This window comes from Panthera uncia, chromosome C2 (assembly GCF_023721935.1).
Source record: "Panthera uncia isolate 11264 chromosome C2, Puncia_PCG_1.0, whole genome shotgun sequence".
NCBI lineage: Eukaryota > Metazoa > Chordata > Mammalia > Carnivora > Felidae > Panthera > Panthera uncia.
The window spans coordinates 133,723,909-133,746,134 of record NC_064810.1 but is presented as its reverse complement, the minus strand read 5'-3'; the positions used below and the strand labels follow the sequence as shown (position 1 = coordinate 133,746,134).

At 37.9% G+C, this 22,226-nt stretch overlaps 1 protein-coding gene and 1 long non-coding RNA gene across 3 annotated transcripts in view; one reads left to right on the top strand and one right to left on the bottom strand.

Annotated features, from left to right (window-relative positions):
* The window catches only part of EFHB (EF-hand domain family member B), a 48,628-nt gene extending 45,137 nt beyond the window's left edge, over positions 1-3,491 (top strand). Inside the window, exons 12-13 of the mRNA XM_049628864.1 lie at positions 479-660; positions 3,162-3,491. Coding sequence (XP_049484821.1) covers positions 479-660; positions 3,162-3,335 — 356 coding nt within the window. The 3' untranslated portion in view covers positions 3,336-3,491. The remainder of the gene's footprint in view (positions 1-478; positions 661-3,161) is intronic.
* LOC125921353 (uncharacterized) overlaps positions 658-22,226 on the bottom strand; it is a 23,317-nt gene continuing 1,748 nt past the window's right edge. The window contains exons 2-6 of one of the 2 annotated variants that reach the window (XR_007457386.1): positions 11,856-11,925; positions 7,984-8,165; positions 7,345-7,408; positions 1,901-2,056; positions 658-1,717 (exon numbers count right to left, since the gene is read on the bottom strand). This is a non-coding gene — a long non-coding RNA (uncharacterized LOC125921353). The remainder of the gene's footprint in view (positions 1,718-1,900; positions 2,057-7,344; positions 7,409-7,983; positions 8,166-11,855; positions 11,926-22,226) is intronic. The other variant, XR_007457387.1, reaches the window with a different exon arrangement.

Here is a 22,226-nt window from a genome sequence, read left to right as displayed (position 1 = left end):
TTATATATAATACATAGATCTCCCAAATACCTTTTCAACAAGTAATCAATACAATATGATTAAATATTTCACTTTTTGGGGGGTACTAAATCTTTGAAATTCAGTGTGTATTTTACCCTTACATCACATCTCAATTTGGACTAGCCCATTTCTTTTTCTTTTTTTCTTTTTTTTTTAGATATTTCTTTTTTATTTTTTGAGAGAGAGTGAGTGCATGCATGCAAGCAAGGCAGGGGCAGAGGGAGAGGTAGGGAGAGAATCTCAAGCATGCAGAGTCCAATGCAGGGCCCAATTTCATAATGTGAAATCATGACACAAGCCAAAATCAAGAGTCAGATGCTTAATGGACTGAGCCACCGAGGCACCCCAGACTAGCCCCATTTCAAGTGTGTACTCAATAGTGACAGGTGACTGGTAGCTACTGTATTGTATAGCTCAGTTGTAGAATGTCTGTTTTCCTCTCTCATTGATGTCCTAGGTTATCCCATCTATGGTGTTCCAACCATTCGGTCTGATATCCCTGCCCCCCGAATTCGTCGCATCAGTGATAGAACTAATTATGGTGAAGAGGGCAATGCCTATTCATTACTACATCCTACCATCTTTGGCCAGAAAGGAGTGTTTGAAAGAGACTTCTTCAAGACAAGATCTAAAAAAGAGGTAGAGCGTATTATTTCAAAAGAGTTGAAAGACATGTCAACTTTGCATAAACACACAAAGATGAAAATGCTTATTTATCAACACCTATTTAATTTTAGACTTTTAAAAAGTTGAGCTTTTATGTTATAAAAGTCATCAGGATCCCCAAATAGAGGATTCTTAAGGATACTATTTAGTTTGGTTGTGACATTTTGGTACAATTCTTGGAGCAGAGTTTCCTCTGTGATAGGAAACATTACTCTCATATGATACATCCACTAGGACCTATGTATAAAAAGAAATGTTTTCCTAAGGAACTCAATCAAAAGGGATCACTCCTTTCCTTGTGTAAGTATCTCATGGTTTTATATCTCCAAAACCAGAGAGTAGGCATGAGAAGGGCCACTCTGCCACCCTTATATACTGCTATCTGATTTAAAATATTCCATCCTGTTGCCACGTCCTTTGTCAGCCCATGTATCTTGTTTCTGTTTTGTTTGTTAGAAAACATGGTCCTCATATTCCAGGTGATTTTCTTCCTAAGTGGGTTAGAAAACAGGAGTGACCAGCTACATCAGAATAGCCACTAGGGTTCTTAGGGCCAAGGATTAATAGCAATGCATGGTCAGCCTGCTTGATCTGCACTCGTGGAAGGCAGCGTGTAATCTAGGACACAACTGCTGCTTCAGAACTCTCATATCCAGAGCTAGGAATGATATGAGGAGACATGTAGACATACATATGATGCTTTCTGAGACTTCAGATGAAGAGTTGATTACTTGAAAATTTACTAACTCCTACCTTAATTATAACAGATTCATTCTAACAATTCATCCCCACTGAGGTAGGGGACAGAGGAAGGGAGAAACTCAGAGGAAAGGCCTTTTGCCTGGCCTTTGGGACCATCCCCGGGGGATCAGAGAAGGGACACCCCCAGACTGTGTTTTCACATCTCTTAATTACTCTAACGGCCATATGAAATAGAAGTTCAGGGTTGCCAAAAGAAACAAAAATCTCCTGCTTGTTGCATGTTGCCTAAAATTCTTTTAACTAGGAAGTCATCCTTTGTCTCACACATCTGGAAAAAAAAAAGAACCCAGATGAGTGGTTGGAGTGAGAATGGACGGGTTTCTGGAAAGATCAGCTAATCTGTGTATTACAATGGAATGGGGACCTAAGGGAGGGATGCCTCCTGAGGAGGGGGAAAGGAAGTGGAGGAGGAGGCCACTTCAGGAGTTGACTCTGTGGGGACACTCCTTACCTGTCATTGTGGGTGGGGCAGCAGGAAAACGCTGTTCTGCACAGGGGCACTGAGGTGTTTTGCTGTACAACTGCAGCTTCTGGCAGCTCTTCTGAATTTCAAGTGTAGTTGATCATATGGTTAATTTCCCAGGAGGGCACATCATTTCTCCAGGATCTTTAAATTGTTAAGATTCTGCTTAATAGATGTATTCTGCAACTCTTCTATTTCTTTGGCTTTCCTATTCACTGTCTAACCTTTCTTTCTATTTCCCTCTGCCTTTTTTTTTTTTTCTGTGTGCTTCATAATAAATGTTTTTCCTCCTTTAAATTTAATTTTTTTTCAAATCTTTTATTTCCTGTACTCACTCTAACATTTCTTTCTACTTCTATGTCTTATCTTTCCTTCCTTATGTTTTCCTTTAATAATTATCATTGCAGAGAGGTTGCTAACCAAAGTTTGCTGGCTTTCAGTATGTTCAGATTTTAGTTTGCTCAGTTATTCATGCATGCTTTATCTCTCTGGCATTTGCACATTCACAACTGTAAAGTTTATATCGGGCCAGTTAGGGATATTTTATAAATGATCCTATTTTAGAGAAGGGAATTTTCAAGGGGTTTACATGACATACACAAGATCCTAGTGACAAGAAGTGAGTGAGATGGAACTTAAATCCAATGTGTCTTCTCTAACTTTTTATTCTTTCTGCTTGAATTTGGCTGCTACCTTAAAAAAATTTTTTTTAATGTTTATTTGAGAGAGAAAGAGACAGAGTGCGAGCAGGGGAGGGGCAGAGAGAGAGGGAGACACAGAATCCGAAGCAGGCTCCAGGCTCTGAGCTGTCAGCACAGAGCCCGACATGGGGCTTGAACCCACGAACTGTGAGATCATGACCTGAGCCAAAGACGCTTAACCGACTGAGCCACTCAGGCACCAACTACCTTTTAAAATAACCAGAAACACTTAAATAGTTGAAAGTAATTTTATATATGGGTTAGTATAGGTGAATACCCTCTTAATTGCATTAATGCTTATTTATTTATTTTGAGAGAGAGAGTTAGAGTGTGAGTGGGGGAGGGGCAGAGAGAGAATCCCAGTCTGTCAGTGCAGAGCCCAACATGGCTCATTAAGATCTCACTAACCATGAGATCATGACCTGCGCTGAAATCAAGAGTCAGATACTTAACTGACTGAGCCACCCAGGCACTCTAAAAATATTAAAGATATTAAAATACAAATTTAAAAACATAGATCTCAGTCTGACTTTCAATTTTTCCCCTAGATTGCAGAGATATTATGTAACATTGGTGTCAGGCTTTCTGATGAAGAATTTGAAAATGTATGGAATCTTGCATCAAAAAAACATCACAGAGGAGAAGTTTCTGTAGAGACCATCAGAAATGTTCTGGATGAGCTACAACATGCAGACCGGATCAAGTGTAAAACAACCATGTGATATTTTTGGAGTTCATTCATTTAAAAAAAGAAATGTTAAATCTGTGTTCATTAAAATGTTGAGTCCATTTTGGTTTTAGATATGTTAGATGTCAGTCACTGAAGTAGGACTCATATGCCTATGTGTATTGCTAATAAATTTGATTTGGGATTTTAAGATTTATTGTATTGTTTTCTGTAAAACACCAAACAACTTGATGAGCACTTAGAGTTAATCTTTCATCTCACCAAAGGCCTAGTTCAGAATGATGTAGATGTTTGTAATGAAAGCATTGTAGACAGATGCTTAAGAAGTCTATGCATTTTAAGTTGGTTGAATGAAATTCAAAGTCTAGTTTGTGATACTAGGTTGACAAAATTTTGCCTTCAATCTTTTGTTATTTTTCTCTTGAGGTGTCAGTATGACAGAATGTAAGCTTAGCAAGCTTTCAATCTGTGTTAGCATCTGAGGAAAACAAACACAAGGAGCAGAATTTAGAGAAGAAAAGCTGGAGTTCCAACAATGACACGATAGCCGTTAGTTTTAATATATTCCTATGGCCATTTATAGCAGCATTATCCACACTAGCCAAATTATGGAAAGAGCCCAAGTGTCTATCAACTGATGAATGGGTAAGGAAGATGTGGTGTTTACACACACACACATACACATACCCCCCCCCACACTAGAATATTACTCAGCCATGAAAAAGAATGAATTCTTGCCATTTGCACTGATGTGGATGGAACTAGAGTGTGTTATGCTACATGAAATAGGTCAGTCAGAGAAAGACATATATGATTTCACTCATATGTGGAATTTAAGAAGCAAAACAAATGAGTGAAGGGAAAAAAAAGAGGCAAACCAAGGAGCAGACTCTTAACTATAGAGAACAAACTGATAGTTACCAGAGGAAAGGTGGGTGGAGGGATGGGTTAAATGGGTGATGGGGATTAAGAAGTGCACTTGTGATAAGCACCAGGTATTGTACACCTGAAATCTATGTGCACTGTATGTTAATTAACTGGAATTTAAATAAAAACTTAAAAAAAACTCTTCCTATGGCCAGAAAAGCATATTGCCCTTAAAGTATGTGAAGAGGACACAGCTGACCCACCATTACTTGCAGCTTTAGAGCACTCTTAGTAGCAAATTGCACACAATCATTTCCTCTCATGCCTTGGCCCTCTGATACTCTGGCCTGATGAAGTAGGGATGGTGAGAAGGTGTGACCTCAGCATAGTGTGTTCTTCCTATACATCAAAAGCACCAGTGTGGGTTAAAGCCACCACTGAAGCTTGATTAGTAATACAACTTGATTAATTGAATTATCAATAAAATGTATTCTGTCAATGTTTTTCTGTGATTGACTTTGAATTTTGTTGTTCATTGTCTATTAGTATGAAAAATTACTGTTTAAGATACTGTTGTTACAGTGTAGTCTACCATTACTTATAAAAGAGAGAGAGAGAGACCTAAAGTTTAAAAAATTGCCCATTCTCTAGAAAATGTAATTTTATAATTTGTTTATTATATGGGTAATTTATTTAAAAAAATATTTAAGTTTATTTATTTTGAGAGAGAGACAGAGAGGCAGAGACAGAGAGAGAGAATGCATGAGTGCAGGGGAGGGGCAGAGAGAGAGAGGGAGAGAGAGAATCCCAAGCAGGCTCCATGCCACCAGCACTGAGCCTGAGGTGGGACTGGAACCCATGAACTGTGAAATCATGACCTGAGCTGAAATCAAGAGTCAGATATGCAACCAACTGAGCCACCTAGGTGCCCCATAAAGCCACTATTTTCAAGACCAAGGGACATAACTGACTCTCCTAATACATAAAAACAAACACAGGAAGTTAGACAAGCGGCACGTGGGTGGCACAGTTGGTTACATATCTGTTTCAGCTCATGTTCAGCCTCACATTGGACTCTGCACTGACAGTGGAGAGCCTGCTTGGAATTCTGTCTTCCTCTCTCTCTGCCCCTCCCTTGCTCATGTTTTCTCTCTCTCAAAAATAAATAAACTTAAAAAACTAAAAAAGTAGATTAATCACTTATAAAACTGTATGGAGGTTAAAGTACAAAAGCAGTAAAATCAATTATACAAAAGTCAGTCAAGGGATTCACAAAATAAAAGGTTGCAAAGTATGACATGATGTACATAAAACATGGTTGGTGGGGAGTAAAAACTTAGTGCTTTTAGAATGGGTTCACACCCTATGTTTGACAATCAATATTGCTATGTGCATAAGATGTTATATATAAGCCTAATGATAACCACAAATCAATGTATAGTAGTCATGTCAGTTAAGGGTCTGACTCTTGGTTTTGGCTCAGGTCACGATCTTGCAGTCATGAGATCAAGCCCCGCATTGGGCTCTGTGCTGACAGCATGGAGCCTGCTTGGGATTCTTGCTCTGCCCCTCCTCTGAACTCTCTTTCTCTCTCTTTCAAAATAAATCAACTTTTTTTTTAAAAAAGGAAAGGAAATAAAAGATATCTAAATTGGTAATGAAAAAGTAAGACTTTCACTAATTACGGTTGACATGATACTAAATATAGAAAACCCTAAAGACTCCACCAAAAAACTATTAGAACTGATAAATCAGTGAAGTCATAGGATATAAAATTAATATACATAAATATATTGCATTTTTATACACTATTAATGAAGTAGCAGAAGGAGAAATTAAGAAAACAATCCCACTTAAAATTGTACCAAAAATAATAAAGTACCCAGAAATAAACAACCAAGGAGGTGAAAGATCTGTATTTTGAAAACTATATATTAATGAAAGAAATTGAAGAAATCACAAGTGGAAAGATGCTGTGCTCATGGATTGGAAGAACAAATATTGTTAATATGTCTATACTACCCAAAGCATTAAATATCCACATATTTAATGCAATATCTATTAAAATCCCAACATTTTTCACAGAACTAGAACAAATAATCCTAAAATGCATATGGAACCACAAAAGACCCTGCATCAAAAATAGACACCGTAGATCGATAGAACAGAATAAAGAGTCCAGAAATAAACCCATGCTTTTATGGTCAATTAATCTATGACAAAGGAGGCAAGAATATACAGTGGGAAAAAGACAAATGGTATTGAAAAAACCGGACAACTACATGGAAAAGAGTGAATTTGGACCACTTCCTTATACCATAAACAAAAATAAAATCAAAATGGATTAAGGACCTAAATGTGAGACCTGAAACCACAAAATTCCTAGCAGAAAACATAGGCAGTAATGTCTTTAATATCAGCTATAGATACATTTTTCTAGATATGTCTCCTCTGGCAAGAGAAACAAAAGGAAAATTAAAGTATTGGGATTACACCAAAATAAAAAGCTTTTGCTAGCAAAGAAAACCATCAATAAAACAAAAAGGCAACCTACTGAATGAGAGAAGATATTTGCAAATGATACATCAGATGAGGGGTTAATAACCAAAATATATAAAGATCTTATATAACTTAACACCAAAAAATATTAATAATAAAAGAAATTTAAAACTACAATAAACAATAGTCCCAATTAAAAATGGGTAGAGGACCCGAATACCCATTTTTCCTAAGAAGACATTAGGATGGCCCTACAGACACATGAAAAGATGGCCAAAATCACTATCAGGGAAATGCAAATTAAAACCACAATGAGATATCACTTTACATATATGAGAATGGCTAACATAAAAAAACATGCAAAAAAACCACAAGTGTTGGCAAGGATGTGGAGAAAAAGGAACCTTTGGGTGCACTGTTGGTGGGAATGCAAATTGGTGTAGTCACTCTGGAAAATAGTATAGAGGGTCCTCAAAAATTAAAAATAGAATTACCATATGGTTCAGTAATTCCGCTGCTGGATATTTAACCAAAGAAAATGAAAACACTAATTCAAAAAGATATATGAACCCCCATGTTTATTGCAGTATTTAAAACAGCCAAGATACAGAAGCAACCCGTGTCCATCCATAGATGGATGGATAAAGCAGAGGTGGTATGTGGGTATACATACATACCTATGGAATGTTATTCAGCCATGAAAAGAATGAAGTCTTGCCATTTGCAATGACATGGAGGAACCTAGGGGGTGTAATGTTAAGTGAAATAAGCCAGTCAGAGAAAGAAAATACCGTATGATTTCACTCATATGTGGAATTTAAGAAACAAAACTGATAAAGAAAAAAAAGACAGGGGCGCCTGGGTGGCGCAGTTGGTTAAGCGTCCGACTTCAGCCAGGTCACGATCTCGCGGTCTGTGAGTTCGAGCCCCGCGTCGGGCTCTGGGCTGATGGCTCGGAGCCTGGAGCCTGTTTCCGATTCTGTGTCTCCCTCTCTCTCTGCCCCTCCCCCGTTCATGCTCTGTCTCTCTCTGTCCCAAAAATAAATAAAAAACATTGAAAAAAAAATTAAAAAAAAAAAAAAGAAAAAAAGAAAAAAAGACAAAAGGACAGACTCTTTGGCAAACCACTGGTTGCCAAAGGGGAGGTAGGTGAGGGGACGGGTGAAAAAAAGAGGTTTACATTACACTTATCTTGATGAGCACTGAGAACTGTAGAGAATTGTTGAATAGTTGTATTATACCCCTGAAACTAATATAACTCTGTATGTTAATTATAATGGGGGGGGGGGGAACCAGCCTTTAATATGTGGACTAACCTGCCGTCAGCAGTATGCCATCTCCGACCAAGGTTCAGCAAAAAGCGGACAGCCCAACCGTGAAACCAGCTGCACTGCACCAGGTCAGCTCCTGGAATCAAACAGCTCATGGTGCTTGGGATGCTGTGAGGTGCATGATGCTGGAGATTTTCTTTTCATGCAGATGAACATCTTGTATTTGGCTATATTAAGAAAGTATGAGGAACTGTCATCTCAATCAAGTTTCATGCCTTCAATGATTTCTAATTCATCATTTAGTTTTTTTCCACTCTTTGCTAAAGTGACATCCTTTCCCCCAGATTGTGTTGTATCAGAAAAGCAGTGATTTCTTGATTCCTATTTGTAAGAATCACGGTCCTGGCATGACACGGTCTTCAGGCCCTCACGCTTCACTAAATCTGGCCACATGGTGTCATAAAATGCTTAGCAATTTTAGTTTATCAATCAGACTCTTCTTGAGGAGCAAACTGAGAGCATTTGATATGAATAACAAATCTGCATTTGTGACCTTAGGAAGGACACCTAAACTTACAAAGCTGTGGCTTTCTTATTTACAAAATGGAAATAACATAAGTCCCTTATGAACTTGTAAGACAGCTTTGATGGCATATGTGAGCACCTAGAACCATTTTAGCTCAATAAATATGAGTCAAAAGACCTGATTCAGGTCATAGCTCATCTCACCTACTTGTAAGTACTATTTTGTTCTCCATATATTAATATAATTATGTTGACTTCTTCGTTTTGTCCTCATCCCCCTGATTCTTTTTCTTAAGTAAGTGTCCATCGTTGATTTTGGCAGATTCGATAATCCCCACTGACTTACTGCTCTAGGTAATTTAGAATCCACCTGGCATGTCTATCACTATGTTTTGAGCAGACCTCCTCATTTTATTATTTTTTAAAAAAATGTGTACACACACAATATACTGGGATTCTTACTGTGATTGCATTGAGTGTAAAGATGAATTGGGGGGAACTGACATTTTTATAATGTTTTGACTACCAAACAATAAACATGATACATTCATACATTTATAGAACTTTTCTTTATCTCAGTAATTCTCAATTTTCCATGTTGAGATATTGTACATTTTCTGTTAGATTTATTCCTAGGTATTTGGTATCTTGATTTTATAATACATTGTATCCATTTTCATGTTGTTATTCTATTTTTTATTTTTTTAAAGTATTTATTTTTTTAAAGTTCATTTATTTTGAGAGAGAGAGAGGGAGAAGGGGAGGGGCACAGAGAGAGAGAGGGAAAGAGGATCTAAAGTGGGCTCCACACTGACAGCAGAGAGCCCCATGTGGGGTTCGAACTCATGAACTACAAGATGATCTGAGTTGAAGTCAGACACTTAACTGACTTACCCAGGCATCAATGCATCAATTTTTAAATAGATTTATTGAGATATCATTTACATTCAGTAAGATCCACTGTCACAAACACAACATAGAACTGTTCTATCACGTCACAAAATTCTCTGGTACCCTTTTGCGGTAAACATCTTCTTTTCCACATTCTAGCCCCTCACAACCACTCATTTGTTTCTTTGTCCTGTAGTTTTCACCTTTTTGAAAATGTCATATCAATGGAATCATGGAATATGTAGCTAGCATTTTGAGAGTGACTTCTTTCACTTAGTAATGATTTTAAGATCCATCTACGTCATTGCATGGGTCAGGAGTTCATTCTTTATTGCTGAGTAATACTCCACTGTACGGATACACCACAATTTGTTTATCTGTTTACCAGTTAGACATCTGAGTTGTTTCCAGTCTTCACCAATTCTGAATAAAGCTGCTATGAACACTTGTGAATAGGTATTGTGTAAACATAAGTTTTCATCTCTCGGGAAAATAACTACGGGTGAGATTGCTGGACTATATGGTAAGCATATGCTTAACTGTATAAGAAACTGAAAATCTGTTTTCAAAATGGCTCTATCATTTTGCATTTTCACCAGCAATTTATGAGAGTTCTAGTTCATCCTGGTATCGTGTTTGAAAAAATTATTTTCGTCTAATAGGTCTGAAGTAATAGCACATTGTGGTTTTAATTTACATTTTTCTAGTGACTAATGATGTTGAGCATCCTTTATGGGCTCATTGGCCATGCATATATCTTCTCTGGTAAAGTATACATTCTAACATGCTGCCTAGTTTTTTAAAAAGTTTATTTATTTTGAGAGAGGGAGAGAGAGAAAGCATGAGCAGGGTAAGGGTAGACAGAAAGGGAGAGAGAGAATCCCAAGCAGGTTCTGTGCTGTCAGCTTGGAGCCTCATGTGGGGCTTGATCTCACGAACCATGAGATCATGACCTGAGCAGAAATCGAGTCAGACGCTTAACCAACTTAGCCATGCATGCACTTCACTGCCTATTTTTTTAAATGGCTTGTTTTCTTATTATTGAGTTTTGTGCGTTCTTTACGTATTATAGATACAAATCCTTTATCATATGTGTTTTGTGGATATTTTCTTCTATATTTAGCTTGCCTTTAAAAAAATTTTTTTTAAATGTTTTTGAGAGAGAGAGACAGAGACAGACAGAGTAGGGGAGGGGCAGAAGGAGAGGGAGACACATAATCCAAAGCAGGCTCCAGGCTCTGAGCTGTCAGCACAGAGCCTGACGTGGGGCTTGAACTCACAGACCACAAGATCATGACCTGAGTTGAAGTTGGTTGCTCAATCGACTGAGCCACCCAGGTGCCCTGCCTTTTTATTTTCTTAACAGTGTCTTTCAAAGAACATAAGCTTAAAATTTTGGTGAAATATGATTTATCAATAATATAGCAAAATTGCCAGCCCTCCTGAATTTGGTGATCATAAATTGAAAGTGAGACCAATTACTTGATTTTGTATCTTTCTTTGGTTAGTTTCTTCATATGCAACTGCTGCACTTCAGATTTGGAATAAGTGGAGATATGAATTTAGGGGTGGAATTTAACCTGGTGAATAAAATGGTGGGAGGAAGGGACCAAGGAGTTGATTGTATGCAAGGAGTTGATTCCAGTGATAGAACATGGAAACTAAGATGAGTAAAGAGGAAGTTCAGAAATAAATGATAGTGAAAAATGGCAGGATTAATGGATTGGGCTATCCCAGTCAGTCAAAGAATTGTGGGAGAGTTACATATATATATATATGAAAAAGTTATATATAAAATAGGAGTTGGTGATCACAAAGTGGAATGCTTGCAAAGTGAAATTCTGTATGTGGTAGTTGTTGGTAATGACAATGTCTAGGATGTGATAATAGGATTGCGTGACTTAAACAGGTGGAGAATAGGATCATTGAAGGAAAGGAGTACAAAAAGTGAGAAGTCCATTGTTAAGCAGAAGGATCACCTACCTGGATATTGATACTACCAAGAAAGACGACAGGGAAGGTAACAGAGAGAGAATGACCCTGGTTTCATATCCCTTTGAAATCATGATGAAAGATACACACTGTTATTTTAGAAAAGAACACACGCAAATATTTTTGGTCATGTAATACTCAATTCCCCTTCTTCCCCCCATAGATAGACCTCTAGACCAGGTAAACATTTAAGTAGCTAAATTTAAATTTTATCCTCAGGTGGGCTTCATATATATCCTTATTTTCTTGCCATCCATCCATCCATCCATTCACTTACCACGTGACTAACCACCCCGCATCTGAACTTTGGTTAAATATCATTTTCAGGAGAATGCTGTTCTCTGAATGGAGATGCAAAGAAACATGCTTCCCCATTTACAACGGTAGGGGGCACCCTAGCATTTCCAAACTCACTGAGGTGCCTTCGCCCACAGTGCAGAATAGCTGCAGAGGCTCAATAATACTGAGTAAAAAGAAGACTGTTAAACTGGAGGGAGGAGACTTTTTACCACTGTACTTTGTGAAATCCAGGATGATCCATGCAGTTTCTTCTTTTATTATTTAGTGGCAGTAATTAGGCTGGAAAGGAACATTTTAAATAGTAAGCTAGAGTGAGGCTTGTTTGGATTATAAAGTGTTATCTCTGAGTGACACAAGTAAAGCAGTGAGAAATATTCAAGTGAGATAAAAATAAATATCCAAATATATCACCACGTTCTCACCTAAATCCATATTTCTATAGTGTTCAGATAGTCTTGTTAAAGGTAAAATATGTTAAACCCATGAAAACTTTAAAAAGCCAGTTTCCTAGCCCAGGCAAATAAATTTAATACATTTTCTTTACAACATAGCTAACAAATAGAGAAACTTGTTGGAAATATTATGTGGGCCAATAAAAGGTAATTTTATTTTATATAGTCAAAATATGAAAACTCACTGTGGCTGGATGTGAAGAGCTGGGCTACTTAGAGGTTAACACCCCAACCATAAACCACCAATGAGGATAGACTTGAAGGGCATTTCTTCTATTATGAAACATTTACAATAATAGCCTTGTAAAAAATAACGGGATCTATTTAAAGCTCATTTATTTCCCAGCTAAGTGGCAATTTCCTATCACTCAAAATGCTAATACTTCCTCCTGAAACCCTAGGGATAATCCAATTCATGTGTGTTCGTTGAAAAAATCTGGTTAAAATAAGCAGGTGATTCTGTTTTAATAATATCTGTCCTGCCAGCAATAAGACAGTCTCAGGTGCAAATAAATATATCAACAAACAGATTTTCTTTAAAGCACACAGGGTCTCATATCATTTCCAAATTAGCCAATTAGCATGATGCTATTGGAAGAGCTAATTAAAAAGTGCGTTTAGACTCAGAAATGTTTCCTGAGAGTAATCTGGAGCTTATAGTCCTTATTCCACCTGTAATTACTCTGCCTGATTTTCTACTCTGTAGATAGAGGTGAACACACCTTCACCTGGGCAGAGGAAAAAGCCCTTTTTTTCCCCCCTCTCTTGGAGTCAGCTCATGTATATCAATCAATACCTTGAACTGATTAATGCATGCTTAGCTTGTTAAAAAGGCACTCCCATCCCAATTCTTTAAGTTGTTAGAAGGATGGTTAACTAGTACAGAACTTAGAGTAAAGTTAAAAATTTCTTTAGAAATTTGGTCCTGGTAGAAACATATTTACAGTTAGAATCTTTGGTAAGTTCAACAACTTTTGTAGCAAATGTGTCTATCAGAAGAACTAAATTCTTGAGATTTACCAGTAGAAGAATTTTGCTGGGGGGAGGTGAGGATAGGCGATTTATATTTGATAGCCACTAAGTCAGTGCCTTTTATTTTCTTTCATTCATTCATTCATTCATTCAGGTAGGCCCAACATGGGATTTGGGCTCACAATCCTGAGATCAAGACTTCAGCAGAGGTCAAGAGTCGGATGCTTAGCTTAACTGACTGAGCCACCCAGGTGCCCCTAAGTTAGTACCTTTTAAAGTTTAACATCCATACAGATTACCCATAGATCTTTTTAAAATACATTTTCTTACTTGGTAGGTACCCCCTCCCCCACCCCCCTCCCCCACCCGGGGGCTGAGATTCTGCATTTCTAAAGCTTCTGGGTGATACAGTGCAGCTGGCTAGGGATAGCACTTGTGCTCTCAGTATAGAATTAGCCATTTCTCCAAAGAATCCTAACCAGCCCTTTTAGTAGAGAATGGTATTGGAAATCAAGTTCTGAGCACTAAGTGTGCTAATTACTACTGGAGTGTCTTTGCTTCCATGCCCTCTTAGCTAATAGAGCAAGCAAATATATATGTGTATATTAGACTGTGTACCTATACATATTTACAAATATTTCTATGTGTAAACATCTATATCTACATTAATCTAACAATGAGCTTAATGATGTCCTTTCTCCCTCCCTTTCTCTTTCTTTTCTTTCCTGACATTCAAATTATGCACATTAGGCCTTTTGAAAATAAAATTGTCCCTTCGCTCTTAGATGTTTTGCTCTTTTTCTTTCCTTTTTGCCTTTTAGTTTGGGAAGTTTCTGTTGACCTATCTTCAAGCTCACTGATTTTTTTTCTTAGCCATGTCAAGTCTACTGATGAGCCCACCCAAATCAATCTTCATTTCTGTTCCAGTGTTTTGGATTTCTATAATTTCCTTTTGATTCTTTTTTTTTTTTTTTTTGAGTTTTCATCTATCTGGTTATATTATCCAGCTGTTCTTGCATGTTGTCTACTCTTCATATTCCTTAACATATTAAATCACGGATATTTTAAATTACTTGTCTGATAATTCCAACAGCTGTGTCATATCTGAATCTGGTTCTAATGCTTGCTCTCTTTGGAGTGTGTTTTTTCTTTCCTTTGATTTTGCCTTTGGTTGTAAGATTTAGTTGAAAGCTGGTCATGTTGTATTGGGTAATATAGGAAGTGAGTTCAATAGGATTTGGGAAAATTTATGTTAACCTGGCTAGGAGGTGGGATGCATTTCATGTTTGCTGTAGCTATAGGTACCAGAGGCTTCATATTCCTTTAATGCCCTTGATGTCTCTCTCCTGTAGATTTTGGGTTTCCTTAGAACTCTTAGAGTCTGCATGTCATAGTTCCTTCATCTGTAACCTGCTGTGATAGTGGAGGCCTGTTGGGGAGCTGGTATGGTATGGGGGAGGGGAAGCATTGTACAACTTTAAGATGAAACTCAGTCTTTTAGAAGGCCTGTGTCTCAGGGCTGTGACCTTCTTAACTGTTGATAGGGTGGAAGAGCTTTTTTTCCCTCCTGACATGAGGCCAGAGAGCTAGATGAGGTGGAGTAGGAGGAATATCCTCCGACCCCCCTACCCCCCCAGTTGGGATAACGCTCTGCTTCATTCTTTCCCTGGGAAGTAGACCTGTGTTATAGAGAGCACTTTGGACACTTTTCATAATGATTATTCTCCTTCCTCTGCCAAATCCACCCAGTCTTTCTGTGATCTTCATCATGAGAACTTGGTAGTTTTCTTGAAGGTAAAATCCAACGGAGTGGGGGGAACCCCCCCCAACAGTGTGGCCCCCAGGAGTTTCTCAGTCTCAGGCTGCTCGATTGTCAGCCTCAGCAATTTGTCACAATGATCGTTTCCTACCAGCTTCTAGTGCCAGCAGCTCCTCCTCCAGGGAAGCAGGTCTCATCTGTGACTCTGGATTTTGCTGTCTCTCCAGATTTTGGATTGGCAGTTTACCCTGCAGTGTCAGTTCCCTGATGGGCCCAGGAAAAGTTGTTTTTCAGTTTGTTTTGCTTTTTTAGATTGTAAGGATGGGAGATTTGACTTCTAAGCTCTCTACATGTTGAAGAAAACTAGAAGTGTTGTATTAACTTTTCACTTGCACCTCTATCTGGGTGGAGGGAAAGACAGGGGAATACCAAAAGGAGTATATTTCATAATTTATGAACTGTAGTAAACAAGGATGAAACCAATCACTGAAATGAGTTTGAGACTTTAGTTTGCGTGTAATTATTTCTCTGTCTCTCCTGTCATAATTAATAGAGATTAATAGAGTTCCAGGATCTTGTGGTTACCTCTGCAAGGGTCAGCACATGTATGAAACACCACCTAATGTATCAGATAAAATGTTGAAAGGAATATATCAGGGATGTGTCTTGACCATTCTTCTTTTTAGTCTGTACCTTAATGACTTGAAAGGACTTCTGAATGAGCTGATTTATGCCCCGTATGTTTACAATTTCTATGCTTATCATTGCTTCTTACAACTCACTTCTTTCTGAGTTTAATTTCCTTCTTTTCCTTTTTAGTGGTTCTTTCTGATATGGCTAATGATTGTTAATTTAATCTGTTTTCACTTTCATTTTCAATCACATAATGTTTTAGTTCAGTATAGTATTTTAATTGATAATTATTGTTGGCCAACATGTTGGCAATATTCACTGCATTTTAATTCACATTGTTACTTTTGAAACGAGGGATTTCTGACTAACTATTTCTTTGTAGGTCATATATCTTTTCTCTCTTCTTGCTTTCAAGACTTTTTCATATTTTTTATGTTCTGTAGTTCACTGACATATAGGCGTGACTCTATTTTAGTTATTTTGCTCAAGACTCATTGTACTTATATCTGGGTTCACCTTTGACAAGAGAACTAAAACAGTAAGCTAAAGAATCCATGTGCTTTTTTGTCTCAAGTTAAAACTTGAGAATAAACTTAATCTTGGTGGCAATCTTTGCCAAATGGGACTGAAGTTTCCAGAGACAAGGAACAGAGTTGTAATCCAGTTTTGGGCATTTGAACTGGGCTGTTTCTCCTCCCACTACTAACACATGGGCCTGATGGATGAAATATGAGAATAGAAACACAACTAAATCGTATCTCTCTAAAAAAAAAAAAAAGAAATAGAAATCCTTGAATGCTTGAAACAAAGAGGTAATTTGAAATCAGAGAAACATGTTCGTAGCATGACATCATGATAACCTGAGCCTATGCAAGGTATACATTAGAAATGAGGTTCCTGAATCAAGCCAGAGCCCTATAAGGGCTGCTGTGGCAGATTACATTCTCCAAAGGTGGCCAAAAGAATATTTCTAAGCCCACTTGTCCTATTTGTTTATTTATTTTGAGAGAGAGACAGAACAACGGCAAGCGGGAGTGGGGCAGAGAGAGAGGGAGAGAGAATCCCAAGCAGGCTCAGCTCTCTCAGTGTAGAGCCCAACGTGGGGCTTGAACCCATGAACCATGAGATCATGACCTGAGCTGAAATCAAGAGTTAGACACTTAACTGACTGAGCCAACCTGACACCCCCACTCCACATGTTCTTATAGATACTTGCCCCACCATCAAAAGGTGGAGTCTAATTTCTCTTCTCTTAAATCTCTCATGTCTCACTTATAACCAATTAGACTGCAGAAGTGATGCAGCATGACTTCTAGGTCTAGGTCACAAAAGATGATGCATCTTTTCCTTTGTTTGTTGGAATATGTATGCTGGAGTCCTGTGCTGCCATGTAAACAGTTCAACTGCCATCATGCTATGAGGAAGCTCAAATTATTCCATGTGGAAAGACCACATGGAGAAGGCCTGAAACTATATATATAGAGAGATGCCTGGCCAACTCCCATCTGCTCCTTCTGACCCCATTCCCCTACCTCACTTTTAGCTCCAGTCACTATGTAACTACAACCACTTGAGAAATCTGAAGCCAGAACTTCCCCAGGGAACCAGTGTCAAGTTTCTGACCCAGAGAGACCGTGAGATCATAAAATTACTTTTTTATTTTATTTCATTTTATGTCATTTAAAGCCACTTAAGTTTTATGAAAATTTGTTAATACAGCAATAGCAATTGGTACTATTATACTTTTAGTAAAAAGCAGACTAAAAGCAACCTTTCCACTGACTCACTGGAAATCATTTCTTTTGAGAAATCAAAAGCAATAGAGGGCTCTCTCCTGAGACTGTGAGCTATGAAGACCATTTAAACATGGATTGTTGATTTTTTTTATCACATGGTAACTGTCTTTGTTTGCTTCTTTAAATTTTTTTTTTTTAACGTTTATTTATTTTTGAGACAGAGAGAGACAGAGCATGAATGGGGGAGGGTCAGAGAGAGGGAGACACAGAATCCGAAACAGGCTCCAGGCTCCGAGCTGTCAGCACAGAGCCCAATGCGGGGCTCGAAATCACGGACCGCGAGATCATGACCTGAGCCGAAGTCGGCCGCTCAACCGACGGAGCCACTCAGGCGCCCCTGTTTGCTTCTTTTTTTCGTTTCTTATTTCAAGTTTTTATTTAAATTCTAGTTAACATATAGTGTAATATTGGTTTCAGATGTAGAATTTAGTGATTCATCACTTACATTCAACACCCAGTACTCATCACAAGTGTCCTCCTTAATGCCATCATCCATTTAGCTCATCCCCCACCCTGCTCCCTCCATTAACTCTCTTTGTTCTCTAGAGTAAGGTGTCTCTTATGGTTTGCTTCTCTCTCTCTTTTTTTCTTACCCTTTCTACTGCGTTCCTCTTTGTTTCTTAAATTCCACATATGCATAAAATCATATAGTATTTGTCTTTCTCTGACTGACCTGTTTAGCTTAGCAAAATAGATTTTAGCTCCTTCTATGACATTGCAAATGGCACAATTTCATTCTTTTTAATGGCTGGGTAATATTCCATCACACGTGTACACACACATGCATACCACATTTTTCTTTATCCATTCATCATTTGATAGACTTTTGGGCTGCTTCCATGGTTTGGCTATTATTGATAATGGTGCTATAAACATTGGGATGCATGTGTCCCTGAAAATTAGTATTTTTGTAACTGTTGGGCAAATACCTAGTAGTGCAACTGCTGGGTTGTAGGGTAGCCTATTTTTAACTTTATGAGAAACCTCCATCCTGTCTTCCAGAGTAGCCACACCAGTTTGCATTCTCACCGGTGACTTTGCTGAATTCATGTATCAGTTCTAGCAGCCTTTTGGTGGGGTCTTTTGGGTTTTCCATGTAGAGTTTCATGTAGTCTGCAAAAAGTGAACGTTTTATTTCTTCTTTGCCAATTTTGATGCCTTTGATTTCGTTTTGTTGTCGGATTGCTGATGCTAGGACTTCTAACACTATGTTAAACAACAGTGGTGAGGGTGGACATCCCTGTTGTGTTCCTGATCTCAAGGGGAAAGCTCTCAATTTTTCCCCATTGAGGATGACATTAGTTGTGGGCTTTTCATACATGGCTTTTATGATGTTTAGGTATGTTCCTCTATCCTGACTTTCTTGATGGTTTTTATTAAGAAAGGATGCTGTATTTTGTCAAATGCTTTTTCTACATCTATTGAGAGGATCACATGGTTCTTATCCTTTCTTTTATTAATGTGATGTATCACATTGATTGATTTGTGAATATTGAACCAGACCTACAGCCCAGGAATGAATCCCACTTGATCATGGTGAATAATTCTTTTTATATGCTGTTGAATTCAATTTGTTAATATCTTCTTGAGGATTTTTGCATCCATGTTCATCAGGGATATTGGCCTGTAATTCTCTTTTTTTGTGGGGTCTCTGTCAGGTTTGGGAATCAAGGTAATGTTAGCTTCATAGAATGAGTCTGGTATTTTTCCTTCCGTTTCTATTTTTTGGAACAGCTTGAGAAGGACAGGTATTAACTCTGCTTTAAATGTCTGGTAGAATTCCCCTGGGAAGCAATCTGGTCCTGGACTCTTTATTTGTTGGGAGATTTTTGATAACTGATTCAATTTCTTCACTACTTATAGGTCTGTTCAAATTTTCTATTTCTTCCCATTTGAGTTTTGGTAGTGTGTGGGTGTCTAGGAATTTGTCCCTTTCTTTCAGGTTGTCCAGTTTGTTGGTGTATAGTTTTTCATAGTATTCTCTGATAATTGCTTGTATTTCTGAAGGATTGTTTGTGATAAAACCATTTTCATTCATGATTTTATCTATTTTGGGTCCTTTCTCTTTTCTTTTTGAGAAGTCTGGCTAGGGGTTTATCAATTTTGTTTATTTTTTCAAAAAACCAGGTCTTAGTTTCATTGATCTGTTCTACTTTGTTGTTGTTGTTGCTGCTGCTGTTTTTTTGTTTGTTTTTGGATTCTATATTGTTTATTTCTCCTCTGATCTTTATTATTTCTCTTCTTCTGTTGGCCTTGGGGTTTCTTTGTTGCTCTGCTTCTAGTTCCTTTAGGTGTGCTGTTAGATTTTGTATTTGGGATTTTTCTTGTTTTTTTGAGATAGGCCTGAATCGCAATATATTTTCCTCTTAGGACCGCCTTTGCTGCATCCCAAAGGGTTTGGACTGTTGTGTTTTCATTTTCATTTGTTTCCATATACTTTTTAATTTTTTCTTTAATTGCCTGGGTGACCCATTCATTCTTTAGTAGGATGTTCTTTAACTTCATGCATTTGGAGGTTTTCCAAACTTTTTCCTGTGGTTGATTTCAAGTTTCATAGCATTGTGATCTGAAAATGTGCATGATATGATCTTATTTCTTTTATATTTATTGAGGGATGTTTTGTGACTGTATGTGATGTATCTTGGAGAATGTTCTGTGTGCACTTGAGAAGAATGTGTATTCTGTTGATTTAGGATGAAAAGTTGTGAATATATCTGTCAAGTCCATCTGGTCTAGTGTATAATTCAGGGCTATTGTTTCTTTATTGATTTCCTGTCTGGATGTCCATTGTTGTAAGCGGAGTATTAAAGTCCCCTGCAATTACCACATTCTTACCAATAAGATTGCTTATATTTGTGATTGTTTTATATATTTGGGTGTTCTTGAATTTGGTGCATAAACATTTATAATTGATAGCTCTTCTTGATGGATAGACCTCATAATTATGATATAATCTCTTGTTATAGCCTTTAGTTTAAAATCTAGTTTGTCTGATACAAGTATGGCTATTCCACCTTTCTTTTGACTTCCAGTAGCATGATAGATGGTTTTCCATCCCCTCACTTCCAATCTGAAAGTGTCCTCAGGTCTAAAATGGGTCTCTAATAGACAGAAAATATATGGGTCTTGTTTTTTTGTTTGTTTGTTTGTTTTTATCCATTAAGGTACCCTATGTCTTTTAATTGGAGCATTTAGTCTATTTACACTCAGTGTTATTATTGAAAGATGTGGATTAGAATCATTGTGTTATCTGTAGGTTTCATACTTGTAGTGATGTCTCTGGTCCTTTGCGGTCTTTGCAACATTCCACTCACAGAGTCCCCCTTAGGATCTCTTGTAGGGCTAGTTTAGTGGTGATGAATTCCTTCAGTTTTTGTTTGTCTGGGAAAACCTTTATCTCTCCTTCTATTGTGAATCACAGACTTGCTGGATAAAGGATTCTTGGCTGCATATTTTTCCTATTCAGCACATTGAAAATTTTCTGCCATTCCTTTCTGACCTGCCAAGTTTCAGTAGATAGGTCTGCTGTCTACCCTTGTAGGTTAAGGCCCATTTGTCCCTAGCTGCTTTCAGAATTCTCTCTTTATCTTGTATTTTGCTGGTTTCACTATGATATGTCATGCAGAAGTTATGCCTGAAGGGAGTTCTCTGTGCCTCCTGGATTTCAGTGTCTGTTTCCTTCCCCCAGATTGGGGAAGTTCTCAGATATGATGTGTTCAAGTATACCTTCAGCCCCTTTCTCTCTCTCTTCTTCTTCTGGAACTCCTATCATATAGGTATGATTCCATTTCATTGAAACACTTAGTATTCTAATTCTCCCTTCATGGTCTAGAATTTTTTTATCTCTTTTTCTCAGCTTCATCTTTTTCCATAATTTTATCTTCTATTTCACTTATTCTCTCCTCTGCCTCTTCAATCCTCACTGTCACCACTTCTAGTTTATTTTGCACCTCATTTACAGTATTTTAAATTCATCGTGACTATTTTTTAGTTCCTTGATCTCTGCAGCAATAGATTCTCTGCTGTCTTCTATGCTTCTTTCAAGCCCAGCAATTAATCTTATGACTATTATTCTAAATTCTTGTTCAGTTATATTGTTTATATCTGTTTTGATCAATTCTTTAGCTGTCATTTCTTCCTGGAATTTCTTTTGAGGAGAATTCTTCCGTTTCATCATTTTTGTCTAGTTTTTTTGTCCCTTATGTGTTTTAAAAACTTGTTATGTGTCCTGCAACTGTGAAGACTACTACACAGTTTAAAATTAAAAAACATTTTTTTTAGTGTTTTATTTATTTTTGAGAGAGAGACAGAGTACGAGTGGGGGAAGGGCAGAGAGAGAGACACACACACAGAATCCAAAGAAGGCCCCAGGTTCTGAGCTGTCAGCACGAAGCCCAATGCGGGGCTCGAACTCATGAACCGTGGGATCATGACCTGAGCTGAAGTCGGACGCTTAAATGACTGAGCCACCCGGGTGCCCCTGTGAGCACTACTATATTAAAGAGGGGTCATACACTGTCCAGGGCCTGGCCCTTCAGGAGGTGTTTTTGGAGGGTGTTACTTGTTCTCTGTAGTTGTGACTCTGGTTGCTTTATCTCCTCACTCGTAGTGATGTTTTGGACCCTCCACCAAGTGTGCTTTGATTTTTTCGCTGAAGTAGCCCAGGAAAAGAAAACAAGCAAACAAACCAGAAAAGAAAAAAACCCCAAAACACCAGCTACAGCAAAACCAGTGGGGTGGTGGTGTTGATGGAAGAGGCCTTATTCCATACAAAAAGAGATATGATAGGGACGGGGAAAAAGAAAAGAAAAGAAACTTGACCAGGCAGAGAAACTATGGCTTAATCCAGAGAGAGAGAGGGGAAAATAAAGAAGGAGATACAGAATAGGTATAAAGAGAATAGATTAAATATGTCTGCTTAAACAAACCAACAACCAGAATAACCAGACTAGAGGAGGGAAGAAATAA